The sequence below is a fragment of the Poecilia formosa genome, unplaced genomic scaffold, assembly GCF_000485575.1.
Source record: "Poecilia formosa unplaced genomic scaffold, Poecilia_formosa-5.1.2 Scaffold619, whole genome shotgun sequence".
Lineage (NCBI taxonomy): Eukaryota > Metazoa > Chordata > Actinopteri > Cyprinodontiformes > Poeciliidae > Poecilia > Poecilia formosa.
The window spans coordinates 193-19,041 of NW_006800558.1; the positions used below are offsets into that span (position 1 = coordinate 193).

The 18,849-nt window shown below is 42.3% G+C and overlaps 3 protein-coding genes across 5 annotated transcripts in view; 1 reads left to right on the forward strand and 2 right to left on the reverse strand.

The window, feature by feature from the left end:
• Nucleotides 1-218: 218 nt before the first annotated feature.
• On the forward strand, nt 219-1,720 carry glsb (glutaminase b). Its single transcript, XM_007541590.2, has 3 exons — nt 219-749; nt 1,182-1,245; nt 1,315-1,720. The coding sequence occupies exons 1-3, from the start codon at nt 689-691 to the stop codon at nt 1,457-1,459; spliced, it is 270 nt and encodes an 89-aa protein (XP_007541652.1). The 5' UTR covers nt 219-688; the 3' UTR covers nt 1,460-1,720.
• A 1,878-nt stretch (nt 1,721-3,598) lies between these two features.
• On the reverse strand, nt 3,599-13,063 carry LOC103130271 (signal transducer and activator of transcription 1-like). The gene is made up of 24 exons (XM_016665790.1): nt 12,031-13,063; nt 11,218-11,345; nt 10,547-10,691; nt 10,382-10,477; nt 10,235-10,312; nt 10,080-10,158; nt 9,865-9,953; nt 9,488-9,638; nt 9,223-9,385; nt 9,041-9,133; nt 8,461-8,520; nt 8,345-8,374; nt 6,762-6,852; nt 6,639-6,680; nt 6,455-6,538; nt 6,227-6,328; nt 6,017-6,152; nt 5,794-5,843; nt 5,494-5,570; nt 5,275-5,414; nt 5,025-5,198; nt 4,156-4,219; nt 3,994-4,075; nt 3,599-3,918 (listed from the first exon to the last, which is right to left on the reverse strand). Exons 2-24 carry the CDS (start codon nt 11,343-11,345, stop codon nt 3,799-3,801), a joined length of 2,274 nt encoding a protein of 757 aa, XP_016521276.1. The 5' UTR covers nt 12,031-13,063; the 3' UTR covers nt 3,599-3,798.
• A 3,028-nt stretch (nt 13,064-16,091) lies between these two features.
• Nucleotides 16,092-18,849, reverse strand: part of LOC103130255 (signal transducer and activator of transcription 4) — a 23,428-nt gene continuing 20,670 nt past the window's right edge. For all 3 annotated transcript variants that reach the window (XM_007541591.2, XM_007541593.2, XM_007541592.2), the window contains 4 exons: nt 18,230-18,421; nt 17,497-17,542; nt 17,132-17,237; nt 16,092-16,281 (listed from right to left, as the gene is read on the reverse strand). In XM_007541591.2, coding sequence (XP_007541653.1) covers nt 16,258-16,281; nt 17,132-17,237; nt 17,497-17,542; nt 18,230-18,421 — 368 coding nt within the window. In that variant the 3' untranslated portion in view covers nt 16,092-16,257. The remainder of the gene's footprint in view (nt 16,282-17,131; nt 17,238-17,496; nt 17,543-18,229; nt 18,422-18,849) is intronic.

Consider the following 18,849-nt stretch of genomic DNA (forward strand, 5'->3'; position numbering starts at 1 on the left):
AAAGCCTGACCTGCTGATTTTGGTTTTGGCTGATATGAATTTTTTTGTCTGAAATGTTGGTAAATATAGAAAGAAAGCCACTGAGTTTCCACAGTGGGTGAATATTGTTAACTGTAAAGGTTCAGACCTGACCTGGTGGGTCTGTCAGTCAAACCTCTCACTGCAGAGCAGAAGAGGACAGAGGCTGAGTTATAAAGATCAGCTTCACATTTTCACATTCACATATGTTTTTATTTTGGTAGTCCACTTCTGTTTATTGGCAAGTGTGTTAGCATATTAGCTATTTAGCTCTAAGCTTGCTAAGCAGTATTTGACGATAAGCTGCAGGTCCAGTCAGAAGTTCACATAAACTTTTCAGAGCAATGAAGATTATATTAAAAATAAATCTTAAAAAAGATTTATTTCAGATTATCTTTTCTTTAAATGTCCAATAACCAGTTTTGTGTGGATCTGGGATCGTTCCTGCTGGTCTACATGATCCAATTTCACCTCAAACAGCAAAGCTGAGGAAACTTAACAGTGAGGATGATGACCTCCAATCCAAACTGGTTCTGATTGGATACATCCGGCTGACACGGTTCAGTTCAGAACCCAGACCTGTGACAGGTTCTGGTCTGACGGGACCAGAAAACCGGCTGAAGACACGTGCACGTGTGTTTGTGTGTGTTTCAGGTTCGCCCTGTCCTCCATGGACATGGAGCAGAGGGACTACGACTCCAGGACGGCGCTCCATGTCGCAGCAGCTGAAGGTAAACCGGAACCAGAACCTTCAAAAGATCTAAAGTTTCATGTCTGATAGAACATTCACTTAAGTCTGAGCCAGGACCGCACAGTATTCTGGGAGATGTAGGCAGAGGAAAGGCTTTAGCCGTGCAACCTCTCACAGCTAGCTAAGCTAAATTGGGTGGCATCAACTCACCTGCTCTTTGGTTACCTAGCAACTCGGTCATTCTTTGGTTGCCTAGTAACAACCTGCTGAGTCACTTTCAGGTTTCTCCATCATGCCTCAAAATTTGCTTAAAAATAAAAAAAAGACATGGAGTGAAAATTGTAAAACAGGAATGGTCACTCCACCAGTTTGGCAGGATTTTACATATTTGAAACAAAACTAAATAAATCTGTCAGCCATATTGTCGTTCAGTTACCCAGCAGAACCAGTTAGCGTCTCTGTCTGCCTTCAGGACACCTGGAGGTGGTCCGCTTCCTGCTGGACGCCTGCAAGGTGAACCCGGTCCCTAAAGACAGGTGAGTTCCGCCCAGCAGGTCCATTATTCGGTCCGGCCTGGTTCTGAGTCCAGCCTGTCCTCCGGCCAGGTGGGGCAACACGCCGCTGGATGAAGCCGTGCAGTTCGGCCATCACGACGTGGTCGCCGCCCTGCAGCAGTACCAGGAGAACTACAACCCGGCTGACGGTTCTGACAAGACGAGCAACGAGAAGAACCTGGACAGCCTCCTGTAGAACCGCCGGATCCTCCGGAGAAAACCCGCTTCAGTGGCTTTGCTTTGTGTTTCCGCCTGTATCCTGGTGTAATGTGTGTGAGCTTCATGCAGCGTCTGTAATCCAGTGTTTACAGTATATTTACACATATTTATATGAATATGAATATATCAAGTCAGGGATGGGAACCAGAAACCTACGACAGCATCAGGGCCAGATGGAAAACAAAGAGATGAGCACATTTCAGCCAAACAACTCTGAGATTGATCTCAGAAAATTTCTAGTAAACCAAACACGGACATTTCTGAGTTTGAATAGTCAAAAAATATTGGAAAAAAATCTCAGAAATTTTTATCTCAAATTTTCTTGAAAAACAGGAAGAATTCTGAGCTTGAAAAATCTGAAATTTGCTAGAAAAAAATTGCTTGATAAAATCTCGGAAATTTTGACACTTAGAAATGCAGAAACACAAAGAAATTTCTGAACTTGAGAAGTCTAAGATTTTCAGTTTGAAATTCAGAAAATTTCCAAGTCAAACATTTTCAGAAATCTTTTTCCAGAAAATGTGAGTAAAAATTTATTTTATTTTTCTATGTTTTGACTTTTCAAACTCAGAATTTTTTCTAGAAAGTTTATGAGAAAAATCTCACATTTTTCTGGTGGGCATTTACTCCTTTTGTCTACCTACCACGGCACTTCTGCGTTGTCATAGAAACCAGGTTCTGCTTATGTGAGTTTGTGTGAAATCTTTGGTGTTAATTGTTCCAGGTATCTGTTCTCTGATTGGCTGACGGCCGCAGACGTCGTGCGGCTCCTCTGACATCAGATGATTGTATCCTGAATGTATTTTATGACGACGGCATCGTCGGTGCACAAAGACTTTGAGACTCATGTTTGTGTAATTTATTCAATTTACAATAAAGTTTTTTCTTTTTGGTTGCATTCTGACTCCAGACCAAAGGTGGCGCTAGTTTTTTGTTGTTTTCAGTCAATTTTAATGACAGGTCGGAAAAAATCTAATCATATTCTCTCATCAAGGGCCGTCACAGGCCCATGATGAGAGAACAAAAATCTGGAAATTTCTGCCAAAACGTTGAAATTTTGTAGAAAAAACAAGGAAATTTCAGGCTCCAAAAGTTGGAAATTAGAAAGAAAAAACATGTTTTTACATTAATCTCAAATATTTTCTAGATAAAAACTTGGAATTTCAGAAATCAAAAATGTTCAACTTTTGAAACTCAAAAAATTTGCACATGCAAATATTTTTGTGTTTTTTAATTTTAAAAATTCCTGATTTTCTTTCTAGAAAAAATTATTCGATTAAGTTCCAAACTTTTTAGTTTTTTGGCAGAAATACATCTTTAAGCTGTCGTAGTTTATATGCATCTGTTTGTAAAAATAATATTTAGGGTATGTACGGATAGACTGAGAACACAGAGAGGTCAAAGGTCAGAGCTGAAGATTCATGGCGACATAAAAACATCAATGCTAATGGGCTGTAACACCATGGTATTTAGCATAAGCTAATGCTAAAGCAATATACATAACTCTCATGTGACGTCACACTTCCGAGAACTTTGTAGCCGACAGCCATCTTGGTAGGTATCCATCACTAACTCTCATAACAGTTGCTATAGAGTTGCCATCAGTGATATTTACTGTAGTACCTACTCCCAAACAAGCAAAATTAGCTTAGCTAATATAGCTTTTATCTGCAAGCTGCAGGGGATATACAGCCTACCAAGATGGCGGTTCTTGTGGGAAAGATGTATTAACACCTGGTGTTTGGTGAAAGCTAATGCTAAAGCACTAATTTCAACCATGTTGATAAATAAATCGGGTGCAGTTCACACTCCAACCACTAGATGGTGCAAAAGTACATCTCATCACATTCTTAGTAATACAGGAATATCAATCGTGTTCATACTCCTGTTTTGCTGTATTTACAAAGAGGCATTAAATTAATAGTTTATAGTTTCAGACATATTTCTGCAGCATAAATCATGTCTGATAAAAGTAATAAATTTGTTTCTATGGAAACAGATTGGCACCTTTAATCTTATGCCAGTGAATAAAATGCAAGGTTTTCACATTCACCATGTGTTGATCACATTCACTGTTGGAGTTAACTTCAATCTCATTGTACAGTGACAATACATAAATTCTGTTCCATTATGTTTGGATATTTACAGCTTTATTAAAGCATTTTTTTAAAAAACACAATGAGGTAAAAACTGAAAAGTGTATTTATATTTCAGCCTGAAACCATGGAGGAAAGATTTCCCTCTTAAGACAAACTTGCATTTTTTATCTTTACTATGTACACAATAATCCAATTGATGTTCATGAACTTTTTCTGATCACTGACTGATGATGAATTGATTGAAGAAACCAGGCTCACTGCAGCTTTCCAGAGGAAGATGCGACAGGTCAGGCAGGTCCGAAAATAAATCTTGGAGAATGTCGATCATGGGCATCTCCTGAGCAACAAAAACCATTCATATTAATCAGCTGCCATAAAGAAGTCATGAGACAGGAAGCAGCCTCCAACCCACCTCAAGGCCGTCAAGGTCCTCAAGGCCGTCAAGGTCCATGTCAATCGCCGGCATGGGCGGAGACGGCGGTGGCGTGGGGTCACTGAGGGGAACGACACGTTTACTTCCTGTTTGCTTCCTGAAGTTGAACTAGCAAAGAGTTTCAGTTCAGCAGAAACTTACATGGCGACCAAAATGATCTTCGTGGAGATGTAGTCCTTTGTCTTCTTGCTGGGAGGAGACGGCTCTGCAGAAACAGCGCCACCAACAGGGTGAAACTTTACACAGCTCTGACTCTAAAACTGATTTTAGTTTGAGCTTTTAAACAAACTTCCCCACCAAGACAACAAGAAAACTGGCTTTTAAACATTTTTGTAAATATTGATCTTCACACCCTTGGCTCAACATTTTGTTGAAGATCCTTTAGCATCACAGAAAATGGTGTAAATACTTATGAAAGCACTCAGTTTAAATGTTACGTTTAAACATAAAACATTGTTTAAAAATACATTTTCATTTTGTCATAATAGGATATTTTGTGTCCAAAGTTTTAGAATTGGTAAAACTGAAGGGTGTGAATAGTTTCTTTCATTTTAAAAGTCACAAAATTTATACATAGCAATCTGGGCTATTTAGAAAATAAAGAAAAAGTTATAAAAGTTACATTTTCAACATGTTATTCATAAATGTTGCTGTTTGAAACTAAGAATTTAGCTTGATGGCTAAGGCTCAGAGCTAACTAACTAGCAAGCTACCTGGCTAACTAAATATTATCTTTGAGTTCAATATTTAGCTTACTAACTAAATATAGTGTTAAATAAGTGAATATTAATTTAAAGTTAAATATTTAGCTTGTTAACTAAATATTTAGTTAGCAAGTCAATTATGTAGGAAATATTTAGCTTGAAACCAACATGAACAACTGAAAAATTAGCCTCCATTTTCACTCTTAAGGCAGACCAAACGGGCCAAATTACTGCTGTTCATTTTTTATCCACACACGTCAGAACCGTCTCCAGACGTGAACACGGCCCGATGGCGCCGCTCGGTACCTGCCACTCTGTAGCGTGCAAACGCGGCGTCTTTGGGGGTGTCGGGGTACAGGTAGACCAGCGGGTTGTGGCTCCGCCCCGACATGGTCAGGGTGTAGTTGTAGATGGCGTTGGGCAGAGACAGAACCGACAGCTCCTTCTTGGTGTACGGCTCCACGGCGTGGATGCGTTTCCCTGCAGAGCGGGTTAGATCAGTCCTCTGGTTCTGTTCGGGTTCTGTTGGTCTCATTTAGGTCTGTGTGAAACTGACCTCCGGCGGACTGCTCCACCCAGCTGAAGGTGATGGCGCCGTCCAGGATGCTCTCACTGAATCGGATCAGAAACGTCCCGACCGGTTTCTCCCGCAGCAGGGAGCGCGTTCTCTCCTTACTAACAAATCCCATGATGCATCTGGAGAGTAGAAAACATCCAGACATGGTGAAGGAGGAGAGAAGCAGGAGGCCCGCTAACCCGACCCGACCCGACTTACCCGTCCCGCCACAGCTCCCACACAAACTTCTTGATCAGATCCAGAATCCCATCGATCCAGATCCACACGCTCTCATCCTGGGAAACAGGAAGTCAGAAACATCCAGCGATAAAATCAGTAAAAACATGAAACTTCATTTATCTACATTTTTAGAAGACTTTTTTCAGGGCGTCATTCATTACAGCAGGACTCCGGATCAACATCCTGAGTTAATGAACCAACTTTGTGCCATGTTGGCCCCAAAAGGCCCCCAACCCACACTTTGGACCCCGCTGCACTAGAACGGGTCCTGAGCCTCACCTTGGAAAACTTGTTCCAGTGAATCAGACCATCAGGATCACCAGGATCACCTGGATCAAATCAGAAACACGCAGCGTCAATGTAATCAGTTTAACATTTAAACTAGACATTTACATGAATCAGGCTAGTTAGCTTAGCATGGAGGCTAAGCTAATCTAATCAACTACATGTATGGGAGCAGAAACATGGAGGAAGTGGGAGGTTCTGGTTCTGTTGGACCCACCCATGATCTTGGCCTGCAGCATGGACAGCTGGTCCTGGTCCAGTGGCCGCTGCCCAACCGACAGGAACTGCCAGCTGAGGAGTGGCGCCAGCTGCTGCCAGGTCAGGCCCGGCGGGTCCAGAAACAGCGACAGGTTCTGTCCACACAGAGCAGAACTTCAGCCCCGTCCGGTCCGGCAGAGGCCGGTCCTGGTCCTGGTTTTGTACTCACCTCCGAGTCGGCGCCGGACGCCATGTTGGACCACATGATGGCGGCCCAGGCGCTGGGAACCTGGTTGGAGCTGGAGACGACCACCAGGGGCAGGGAGCTGGCCTGGTGGACAAACAGAACCGGAGCGGGTCGTCAGGCGGTCCAGAACCGGAGAGGGCCGTCAGCCGGTCCAGAACCGGAGAGGGCCGTCAGCCGGTCCAGAACCAGTTCACTGGTTTTACTGGTCACCTGGATGTGGAACGTCTCCCCGTTGTGCTGCAGCTGCGTGACGAAGCGGATGATGTGGAGCTCCTCTGTGACCGTCAGCTGGCTCTGATTGGCCCAAAACATTCAACATATTTAAATATTTACAGTAAAATAATCACCTGATGAAGTTTTTAGCTTCCTGGTTAAACAATTCAAAACGTTTCACCTCACAGGAACCTTTAACTCTGGACTTTTTTTCTTTGAGTGACTGAAAACAAAAACAGTTACAAAAGTGATTTATTAATGATGATCAATACTTTGTAATCATAGTTTGATCAGGTTTTCCCACCATGTGCTCGTACGCCGCCGTCAGCGCGCCGCTGGACAGATCCACGTCCAGAACCTTGGCGTCATCACGCGAGAAATCAAACTGACGAAAACTATAACAAAGAAAATAAAAAGGCTTTTTTGTTATTGAAATATTTTACCTAAATATATAAAATAATAAAACAAATTTTTTTTTTCTTTTTTGCTTTCTCTTGCTCTCGATGAAGGCAGACGCTTTTTCCCTCGGCTCCCTCCCTGCCCTGCTTGCTCTGTTTTTCTCTTTTTCTATATTTTTGGAGCCTTTCTTTGCGCATCATCCAAATCTACAAATTATGGATCTGGTCAACCGACCTCTCAATGCAATTGATCAAATTTTCGACAAGAAGTCTGGGCACAGCAGAGAGCCTCTTGTCCTGCAGGGACACACCCGGCGGGATTCACCCTGGATTTATTCATGATAACAGGATTTCTGCTGTTTGGAGCTTGTGGATTCCTGGATTATCGACAAATTTGTGACGGACTTGGCCGAACACTCAGACTGTTGATGTGGACAGAGACGCAAGTTGGATGTGAGTCACAGCCCAGCTGAGGACTCTAAAACTCACTATCCGGATGGAATCGATCTTGGAGAAGCTGCTAGTTTCGGTTCAGTGGAACGACCAAACTAATTTGTATAATTGGGAACTGAGATGTATCGGAGAGACTTTAGGGAAGATTGAAATTTATAATCTTGCCGACCTAAGAAGTTCTGTTTATGAATTGGCTTCCCCCGTGTGGCCTTGGAAGGGCTGCATATTTCTAATCTCTTTTAAGATATGTAAACATAATGCTCTTCCCTCCTCACCCCCTCCTGTATCCATCCAGCTGTGGAGCTGAGCGCTCCCAAGGACATCATGCCTCAATAAACAATACCTCTATCGGACTTTTGCCAGGGGCCATAGCCACCTGGTTTCATGGCCCGCCATGAAATCAGGTGGCTTCATTCATGTCTGTTTTGCCCTTTGTTTTGTCTGAATGTTGCGATTTGCCCTAATGTCTCCTTTCCTCTTTTGTGTTTTAGTTTGTTAGAAACTGTGGAGTACTCCCTATTTAACCCAGAAAAGGATTATTTTAGTTTATTAGTAATATCAGAAATTGTGGAGTACGCACTATTTAGATCAACATTAGACAGCCCAGAATTAGAATTAGAATAACTACGAACCTAGAATCCAGAAATACTTAACAGGAATAGTCACTGCTTAATTACTTTTCTATTACTACTTTTTAGAAACTGTAGCTACTCACTTTACACCAGAAAAGGATTTAGATTAGTCATTTTGCTTTTTTTTCTTCTTTTTCTTTTCTTTGGTTTGTTATTTTGTTTGCATTTCCTTTTAACTCATGTAAAGCACTTTGAATTGTCTTGTTGCTGAAAATGTGCTATATAAATAAATTTACCTTGCCTAAAATATTATATATAAATATTTATTAAAAAATAGTAAAACAAGATTTAGACATTGTTTAATTTTTTTAAATTCAATTATTAAAATAATAAAAAAATAACAAAAACAAAAAAGAAGACATTTATTTTGTTAATCAGTTGTTCTGTTTGTCTCGTCTTCTTACCCGCTGATCGTCTTCACTTCCTCCACGTCCCTGATTTAAATGAGAAAAATTATATTTTATGGAAAAACAGAAGCTGAGGGGAAAATATCTGATTTTAACTGAAGATTTTTTCTTACTTGTCAAAAACAGGTTTGACTTTGATCAGAGTCTTAAAAGCTGGAAGGTTTACCAAAAACCTGAGGAAAAATAAAAATAAAACGCTGAAAATAAAATTCCTGTAAAAACATTTTGATGATTAAATCCCACTGAAACAGAGAAGATGAACCTCCAAGCAAAATGGTGTCAAACATTTGTGCTGCAAAGATTTTTGTTTGTGCCGCTATCATTTCATAGACTGTTTTTTTAAATGTCCAGAGGTCAAAGGTCAACCAGCCCCCATGTTTACAAAATCAAAACTTGGTGTCAATAAACTCTGCTACGTTTGTGCTGCACAAAAATTAATTTGTGCTGGTTTTGTTTTGATCTTATTTTATTTGATTTCATAAATGAAACAAAATGTCTGATTTCAAAATGTCTGACCTCTGGAAACTTTTATTTATGTTTTAAAGTGACAGCAGCACAAACACCAGTTCTGCTAGCTCTGGATGTGGGCGGCCATCTTGGCTCAGGTTGTAGGTCAGAGGTCACAGTGTTTGGACCCAGGCAGTGCGAGTACCCTGAGGGAAGCCGCTGCCCGCGGCGGCCGCTCCGCCTCACCTCACGGTGACCTTGAAGCGAACGCCGGTCTTCAGGATCAGCGGCCGTTGAGGAAGGTTCTGCATGACGGGCTGCTTCTCCACCACCAGGGCGCTGCACAGAACCCAAAAAGAACCGGTCAGAAGGCCCCGCCCCCCCGCCGCCAGATGGTCCAATCAGCAGCCGGGGGGGCGGGGCCTCACCTGGCCAACAGGTTCCGGGTCAGACGGCGGCTGAACTTCTCCATTTCTGCCATGGAGTCGGTGAGGCCCGGGAAGTCCGGGGTGGGGAACCTCTGGTTCTGGACCTGCAGCTGCTGCAGCTGTTCACCAACACTGAGCAGAACCTCGGCCACCGCCGTGAACCTGCAGAACACAAACGGGTCGGGTAAAAGAGCGGGCAGGTTCGGGTCGGGTCGGGTCGGGTCAGCTGGGGGGTCGGGTCGGATCTGGTCGGGTCAGGCTGCGGGTCTCTCCAGCAGGTCCAGGCCGGCGTCCTCTGGGCTGCCGATGCAGGATCGCTGCTGCCGCCGCCGCCACTGAGGAAGCTCCACTCCGGTCAGAGTCTGGACCGAACCGGCCGCCTCGTTCAGAACGCTGACCAGCCGCTGCAGCACAACCTGAGAGAAACGAGCCATGAAACACCTGAGGAGGATCAACCTGCTGCAGGGGAGACAAATACAAACATTCAGATGAAGCAGGTTGTTCTTCAAAATAAAATAAGTTAGCATGGTGGCTAGTTTTGTTGCTAGTCCGTTTCAAACCTTAAAGCGAGGGAGCTGCTGGTTCTGACTGGTTCTGATTAGCTGGTTCTGATTGGTTCTGTATGGTGTGGGTCTCTGGTACCTGTTTGGTCTGGGAGATGGACCGGGCCATCTTCAGACACTCCTGCTCCACCAGGGCCTTGGACTGGACCAGTTCCACCTTCTGCTCCACTGGTGAAGGAAACACAAACGTTCCTGTTAGAACACAGCAGTGATGACCTTTGACCCAAATGTTCCTGTTAGAACGCCGTTTAGCGTACACCGCAGCGTTCCTGCAGCGGTGACCTTTGACCTGACCTTTGCTTTGCCACGAGTTCCGGATGAAGTCGAGTTTTTCGCTCAGGTCCTCCAGGACTTTCACCTCCTTCTTCAGTTCCTGCAGCAGATTTCACAGATCAAGGTTCTGGTTCTGACTGTGTCGGTCCGGTCAGGAATCGGATCCGTCTGATTACCAGAAGCTGCAGCTTCAGCTGCATGACTCGGTTGTCCAGCTCCGTCCACTGCGGCGCCATGACGACAGGGCTGCCGCCCTGAGAGGAGAGCAGGGTCAGTTAGCTCCCAAGCTGAGCACCACCGCCGTGCCGTTAATCGGGACTCACCATCGTCATGGTAACCGACTCCAAGATCTGCTTCTCCTCCTTCAGACACTCAGACAAAATGGCGGCCAGGTTCAGCGGCTGAGCCTGGAAGTTCTCCTGGAAACACAGAGCTGCTTCAGACCCGGTGGCAGTAGCATACTGACCGCTGCACCGGCTCCGCCGTACCACTATGTAGGCCCTCATCCTGGGGAAGTCGGGTCCCTGCAGGATGGAGTTCTCCTGGACCGAGCGGTGCCACTGCTCCTCCAGGTGCTGCAGCAGAGCGCAGAAACACGCAGCCGCTGCGTTCTCGTTCACAGCCGCAGAACTCCTGCAGCAGGAAATTATGTCACACTTTAACCTTTGACCCGCCTCACTTCCTGTTTTACCTTCAAGCTTTTTTCTGTTTTTGTGTTTTTATAACAATATTTATAATGTTTTTAAATATTGCATGTATTCTGTACAGATTTTAAAAATAACCATGGATAGAATGGCCTAGTCAAAGTCTAGTTGTTCAGAGCTGGTGGAGACAAACCCTAGAAAACCTGCAGCCAGAGGAGGCTCTGCAGCATTCTGACTCAGGCAGGATGACTAGAAATGTCCTCCACACTTTTCAGATTTTTTTGTTCTATTTTTACAATATAATTATTTTATTTCCATTTTATGTCAAATTAAATCATTTTATGAAACTTTTTCAGGGTCAATAAATAAAACATGTTCAGTCTGACCCGCTGCGCCCCCTGCTGGACCGCAGTGGGCGTCTCCATAGCAACCGCATTCAGGAAATGCAGGGTGGATTCTGACTGCGCCGCCTGGGGGAGGAGCCACCAGAACCCGGGGGAACCGGCTCCTCTTACCAGTCCTGGCTCTCGATCCAGTGGCTCAGCTGGTTCCGGATCTCTGTGGGGAACCGGCCGTCGTACAGCTGCCTGACCCGGTTCTGCAGCGCCGAGTCCAGCTTCAACAGCTCCTGCCACTGGGCCATCTGCACAGAACCACAACAGAACCGCCTGAGGAACCGGCTCTGACCCGGTTCTCATGTCTCAGGTGGGAAACCCGATAAGGTTTCCTTCCACTGAACTTTCCTTACATATCTATGGGTTAAAGTATATCCATAAAAACCTCCAGAGTTTCACATGGAGCAGAACTTTTCAGATCACGTTGTGGTTTGTAGTTTGAGTCTGTGAACGTTTCAGATGTTCAAAGATTCTCGGTTGTGATCCGGGAAACGTTCAGTCAGCTTCTGATTCTGATTCAATAAGCCCTAAAGAATCGGATGCGCTCTGTGTTTTCATGGGTCACTACGCAAAAAAACAAAAACAGGAGTGAACCTTAAACTGGAGGAAGGAAAAAAGGGTCCAGGCAGCAGCAGCGGTACGGAAGCCTGAATGGTTCATGCTCGCTCCGGAGGACGCCGGTAAACCGTGACCCGTTTACCGGTTCACTGTTGATACCGGCACAGATATCAATTTATTTCTATTTTCTTGTAATATTTTCGGACACGAGTTAATAATCTACCTTTAAATTATTAAAGTTAAACTTTATGACAAATGTTTTCTTCAAATTCAGCTTGGAAACAGCTGACATTAGTCAGAAAACTAACATATGCAATAAACACGTAAAGACTAAAACAAACTGTGTTTGTGCGGATCTGAGGTTGAGTTTCTCACCGTGAATCTTCAGAGTTTCTCCGGTAGAAGCAGGAAGCGGAATCAGAGCCGATCTGCAGGAGGCCGAGCGGCAGCAGCGGCTTTTATTCCGCGGAAACTCCCTCCGGACCGGCTGATTCTCGGGAAACGGCTCAGCCAGAGGCGTCAAGTTCAGCCGTTCATCGGGTCACACTTCCGCCGTCAGCAGCTTTTCATATTAAAGGTTTTTATTTTTAAAGAAAGGAGCCGCTTCAAAAACACTTTAGACTTTGAAACGATCAAAGAGCTGCGAACAACTTTACATTAAATACTCTTATTATGCTAATCATAGGCGCCGGACATGTAAATGTGATAAACAAAAAATAACAGCAATAACACTCAGTGGTATTTTCAACATGTTATTAACTGTTTGTAAGCTTTATTCGTTACTAAATAAACTTATTCAAGTCATTTATCAGTGTCTTGACATAGCTTAATTAACAAGCTATTATTTTTTAGCTAGCTAACTGAATATTTAACTTGGTAAATATTTAAATGAGGGTGAAATATTAAGTAAATATTAGTAAATATTTAGTGTGGTGGTAAATATTTAACTAGGCTAAAATCCTAAATTGGTAAAATACTTAGCTTACTAACCAAATATTTAGTTTCAAGTTAAATATTTATCTTGCTAACTACTTAGCTTGGTAACTAAATATTTAGATGGATTTGTGTCTCAGACACAAAGTATAAAAATTAAAAGTCAAGACGAGCAACGAGAAGAACCTGGACAGCCTCCCGTAGAACTGCTTTGTGTTTCCGCCTGTATCCTGGTGTAATGTGTGTGAGCTTCATGCAGCATCTGTAATCCAGTGTTTACAGTATATTTACACATATTTATATGAATATGAATATATCAAGTCAGGGATGGGAACCAGAAACCTACGACAGCATCAGGGCCAGATGGAAAACAAAGAGATGAGCACATTTCAGCCAAACAACTCTGAGATTGATCTCAGAAAATTTCTAGTAAAACAAACACGGACATTTCTGAGTTTGAATAGTCAAAAAATCTCAGAAATTTTAATCTCAAATTTTCTTTTGAAACTCAAAAAAATTGCACAAGCGAACATTTTTGTGTTTTTTAATTTAAAAAAAATCCTGATTTTCTTTCTAGAAAAAATTTGATTAATTTCCAAACTTTTTGTCATGATGGGTTTGACGGATTTTACCCACATGCAGGAACACCAAAGAGACGGATGTAAAAAAAAAAAATGAAAAGTTTTATTACAGCAAGCATAGGCGTAGGGAGCGGGGGGGACGGGGGGGACATGTCCCCCCCAATGACAGACTCTTTCCTACGCCCTTGACAGCAAGCAACACTTAAAGGAAAGCTGGTCCAGAAAACTGCTCGGCTGATCTGGGTGCACTGAGGAGATAAGAGAAACGAGGTGAGTTCAGGTGACTGGGAAACGGGAGGCTGCGAATGAGAATAAGTAAACTTACTGGCTCAGAGCGTTTTAACGGCTTGGAGGGGGGTTGGTAGGTCCTGGAGTTCTTTCTAACTTATGGATTTGCTTCTCCGTGGAGCTTGGCGGTTCGGTAGGTGGCATTGGAGGGCGGACAGGGAGGCTTGTCCTTGTAAGCAGCTGAGTCTAGGTGGAACGGCCGGTCGGAGACTTCTGAATGGCAGGCAGAATCTTACAGAAACTGGTGAGGTCTGGCTTTCAGGCATCTATGGGGTAAGATCCCATGACGTCGTTGGAGAACCAGTGGTCAGGCAACCAGATGAGGAAGGATCCTGAGGGGAGCAAAAACCCGCAATGAAGCACAACACAAAAAACAGGCAGATCTAAAAAAACTCGGAGCAAAACTCTGAGGGGCTGGAGGATCCATCTAAGGTTGACACTCTGGCGTCGAAGTACCGGCGTTCCACCTTCTTGCTGCCGTCAATTAGATGATCAGCCTCCGGTGAGAGGATGACATCATCCATGAAACCCCAGCCCGCCATCTCTCGGACTCCATCTAGTGGGGAGATAACTCAGCAACCAAAGGACCACCTAAAAAAAAAACCCAGAACCTAACACTTTTTAGTTTTTGGCAGAAATATATCTTAAGCTCTCGTAGTTTATATGCATCTGTTTATAAAAATAATATTTACATATTTAACTGCACATATTTTCCATTCAGCTTCATTAATGTTCAAATTCAAGAACAGAATTGACTATTTTTGCAATTAAATATTTTGGTTACCAATACTAGTATAGCCAGATTCCATTCCTTAGCTGCCTAGTGTTGCTAAAAAGCTTCAAACCCAAAAACTTAAATGAATGTCTTCTATGCTTATCAGTAAGCATAAATATATTTTTTAATCCACATTCCAGCTCAGGTTAAGATTATTTACTAGGTTTATTGATGAAATTCTGATTTCCACTCAATGAATCGGGTGCAGTTCACACTCCAACCACTAGATGGTGAAAAAGTACATCTAACTGCTGCAGGAAGAAAGCAGAGATTCTACCTGATACAGTAACTGTTACTGTAACTGTAAGTGTTACTGTAACTGTTTCTTTCATTCAGAGAGTCTGACTCGAGGCCTGAAGGCAGAAACTGAACTCAGCATGTAACGGCTGAGATCTTTCAGCAAGGATGGCTTCAGTTTACTGATGATCCGTTTACTGAACAGTTCTGTAACAGAGCTTTGTTCAACTCCTAAGATCTTATTACTAGCATGTATTATTCTGCTGAGGGCATTTTGACCTAATGCTAAGATTTCTAAACCAACAAAGGAGAGAAAACGTCAATATATGATCCATAAAATATGATCATCTTTGACTTATCACCCTGAAACTTTGCGATCTTTCTTAGACAAAACAATCTTTGGCCCTTTTTTGCAGCTTCTCTGAATGGCAGATACATTTTAACTTATTATCTGAAACAGTCCCAAGATGTTTATAGTTTTCTACTGTCTGACCTTTCATTACTGTTTGATTTATGTTGTGGAGCTTCTGTCTAGAATAAATGCAGGTCCTTTGTTTTCTGTAAAAGTTTTATCACACCAGTCAACAAATTCATCGACCACAGAGTCATGTTCATCATCAGGCTAACTATCACCAAACCATCTACAGATTTTAATACTGACATGTTGTCACCCGTCTCCATACCAAATGCAGCCGGGCAGACAGCGACGTCTCTACATTCATCCATTCACTCTCACTTTCTGCATTCTGCATGTTCAAACATCCAGAATCCACTTTGGAATGTAAATGTGGATAAGAAGTTTATCAATTAGTTAAGTATTTTGTGTTTAGCTTGCTAATTAAATATTTAGTTTGGAACAGGGACATTTATAAATGTCTGAATGAAATGGTGAAATTATGACTTTGAAACTATAAAAACGTTTTTTTTTTCTTTTATGTCAATTTAAATAACCAGTGTTAACTCCCTTTTCCAAAGTGCTGCTTCCAAGCATATTGCTGTAAAGTTGAGTGGAAGGTAAAAATGTGTACAAACAGCAGGGATTATAGCAACCATGTGAGGTAAAATAAAGCTTATTTAGTGGGAAGAAAATCCAGTAAATATCATTAATTGCTTTGAATAAAATTAGTTTGACAGTTTTCAGATATTTTAGTGACAGGTTTGCTTCATTCTGTGGAAAGTAGACGTTCAGTGAGAAGTTTCTATGCAAACCAACAGCAGACATTTAAATCCAGAGCAAAATGTTCCTGCTGATTCTTTGTTTTACTCGGATGTTTCCTCATATTTCACTGACTCACCAGCTCTGAGTCATTGTTCTCAGGGAATCACCCAGAATCTGATTTGGTTTCCTTGTCAAACTTTGTGACCTCTGGGATTTCCACAGATTCAGCTAATAATAATAATAATAATAATAATAATAATAATAAGAGTCTCATTTTAAAGTTTTCTCTGGCTCTCCGAGAACCACGTGATTCTCCAGAAACCCTGAACAGCATTTACAGAGAGTCACGGCGAGTCACAACATCCGGTTTCCTCTCCAAAATAAAAACTCCGAACCGGGAACTCTGGCTGCAGTTATTCTTTCTGGCCAGCGGGGGCGCCAGTGAGCGGAGATGACAAGCTGATATGAAGGAAAAAATTTATTTAGAAAAACTTTTTACAGAGAACTTCAGTAATATTGGAGCTCAAATTACAACAACATTAAATAAAAACATAAAGGTGTTTTTGGTTCTTTTAAACATGAAATATTTTTGATATTTATTTCTGAAGAGGTGTAGAAACATCGAGGATTCACTCTGAGTACGGAGAGCTCATCTGGAAACAGAAAGAAAACAACCTTATTCTCAGAGAAATAAAAATACATCATAAAAGACAGAAACACTGAACATGTAAAATAAAGAATATAAATAAGAATTAGGTTTCCTGTCGGGACAGTTTGTAGGAGAAAATGAGATGCATAACCATCACAATATTCATGACAAAAATATTAATGTCAAACTGACGTCCTATATCCAGAATAAATCTTTTATAATATTACTGTTGAGTTTGGAGACAGACTCATAACGTTTGTCCAGGATATACATTTCTTTTCTTTTCAAGAATTTATTCCTTCCAACTAAATGTATTTAGATTATGAATCAATGTGAAAGTAATTGTTCTGTGTGTATTCTGAAGGTCATGTATCTCATTTTCTATTCATTTGATTGTTTTTCACCCCTTTAAGACTTTAAATTACCGTAATGCACCATGTATGAGTTTTAAATGAGCAAAAATGAATTGTTAATTAAAAACAAAGACATATTCTTACATAATAAAATGTTTTGAAAAGCTTCTCAGCTTCGTTGCTGTAATCTGATTAAAACCCTGACAGGAACCACAGAGCTTATTATTTATTGATATTATCAGTTATTAACTGATAAATCAGCTTCTTTAAAGTTTTTATGATTTCAGTTTTTAGGACATAAAGAGGAAAAATATTAACTCTGACATATTGGAAGGATAAATAATAGAAATAATAAAATGAATAAATCTTCCACTGAAGCTCTATTAAATTAATTTAAAACTGTACTGTAAAGATAAGACTACATGGACACCAGGGGGCGGTGTGGTGACCTCTGCCGCCCTGGGCCCCCTCTGTTCTGGATAAACCCCTGGAGAAACTCACGGTGTCGATGTCGAAGCACAGGTGCTCACTGAGCATGTCGAACTCTCCGGGCGTCATGGGCGGCTCTGGAGACGGGCAGGAGCGCGGCGTGGAGCTGGCTTCTGATCTGGATCACAGAGCGAGAGACATGTCACTCCAAAGGTCACAAACCGGGTCAGAAACAAGATTCCTCCTCAAACCGGGTCAGAAACAAGATTCCTCCTCAAACCGGGTCAGAAACAAGATTCCTCCTCAAACCGTTACCAACATCGGTTTATTTGGAGAGATAAAACGGAACAAGATCTTCAGCTACAACCACATAGCCTGTAGCTTAGCCGCTAACGTGCAGCTAATGAGAGTTACGACCATTTCTGTGGAGGACTCACCGCAGCTCGGAGATGGGGATCAAAGTTGACGGGATGTACGGATAGACTGAGAACACAGAGAGGTCAAAGGTCAGAGCTGAAGATTCATGGCGACAAAAACATCAACAATGCTAATGGGCTGTAACACCATGGTATTTAGCATAAGCTAATGCTAAAGCAATATACATAACTCTCATGTGACGTCACACTTCCGAGAACTTTGTAGCCGACAGCCATCTTGGTAGGTATCCATCACTAACTCTCATAACAGTTGCTATAGAGTTGCCATCAGTGATATTTACTGTAGTACCTACTCCCAAACAAGCAAAATTAGCTTAGCTAATATAGCTTTTATCTGCAAGCTGCAGGGGATATGCAGCCTACCAAGATGGCGGTTCTTGTGGGAAAGATGTATTCCCACCTGGTGTTTGGTGGAAGATAATGCTAAAGCACTAATTTCAACCATGTTGATACCAATCATGGTTGAAAGCGCTTTACAATTTACATGAAATAACACTTCTTGGTTGATTTAATGAAGTTGCTTATCTTGTAGCAATGTTGTTCCGTGATGTTGGTTGGTTGTTTATATATTCTGAGAATCAGTTTCCTTGATTTATCAGAAATCCGATCCTCCAAAGTGAAACTGCTCAAGCCACCTCGTACTGCTGGGCTGGTAAAACACTGACTACTTAGAGGTACTCCACCTAACCCCAGTCAAAGCAAGCCTGTATGAACTCAGATGTTAGTGTCTTGCCTTTGCTGGGCTGGCTGTTGTAGAGCCGTCCGAAGGCCTCGTCTTTGGGAATGTCGGGATACAGGAACTTGAGCGGGTTTTCCGGAACGCCGCCGTTTGAGATCACCTTGTAGTCGCGTATGATATCAGCGAACGGGAGCGCGCTCAGCCGGTTCTTAGTGTACGGCTCCACGGAGTTGAACTTTACGTCCCCTGTTGGACAAAGTGACAGTTAATAAGACAAGAGAAGAAGAAAAGTGGCAGATAATCAGGAAGTGGAATCACAAATCACTGAGGTGTCTTCAGTTTCTCAGGCGTTTCATTGGACGCTGGCAGCTTATCAGCTATTCTGAGCAAACTTAGCGCTTTAATGTTAATTCTATTAATTAATGTTAGCTTCTACTAATTACTACTGCTATAACAATTAGCTTCCTCAAAATACTATGTTGCTTCATGCATTAGCAGAACTAATTTCAATGACTTGTACTTTATGGTTTAGCTAGCAGTGCTAGCCACTGCTGAAGCTAAGAAAACCAATTCAGGGCCAAGGAAGGTTTGGATGTGAAACCCTGTAACTTTGTGTTTATATGTGTGTGTGTGTGTGTGTGTGAGTGTATGGTGTGTGTGTGTGTGTGTGTGTG

Coding starts and splice junctions, on each gene's coding strand:
- glsb (XM_007541590.2), top strand. CDS start 689: ATGGACATGGAGCAGAGGGACTACGACTCCAGGACGGCGCTCCATGTC. Junction 750..1,181: donor CCATGTCGCAGCAGCTGAAG/GTAAACCGGAAC, acceptor GTCTGCCTTCAG/GACACCTGGAGGTGGTCCGC. Junction 1,246..1,314: donor AACCCGGTCCCTAAAGACAG/GTGAGTTCCGCC, acceptor TCCTCCGGCCAG/GTGGGGCAACACGCCGCTGG.
- LOC103130271 (XM_016665790.1), bottom strand. CDS start 11,345: ATGGCCCAGTGGCAGGAGCTGTTGAAGCTGGACTCGGCGCTGCAGAAC. Junction 6,853..8,344: donor GAAGTGAAGACGATCAGCGG/GTAAGAAGACGA, acceptor TCTTTGTTATAG/TTTTCGTCAGTTTGATTTCT. Junction 3,919..3,993: donor AGGACCTTGACGGCCTTGAG/GTGGGTTGGAGG, acceptor TTTGTTGCTCAG/GAGATGCCCATGATCGACAT.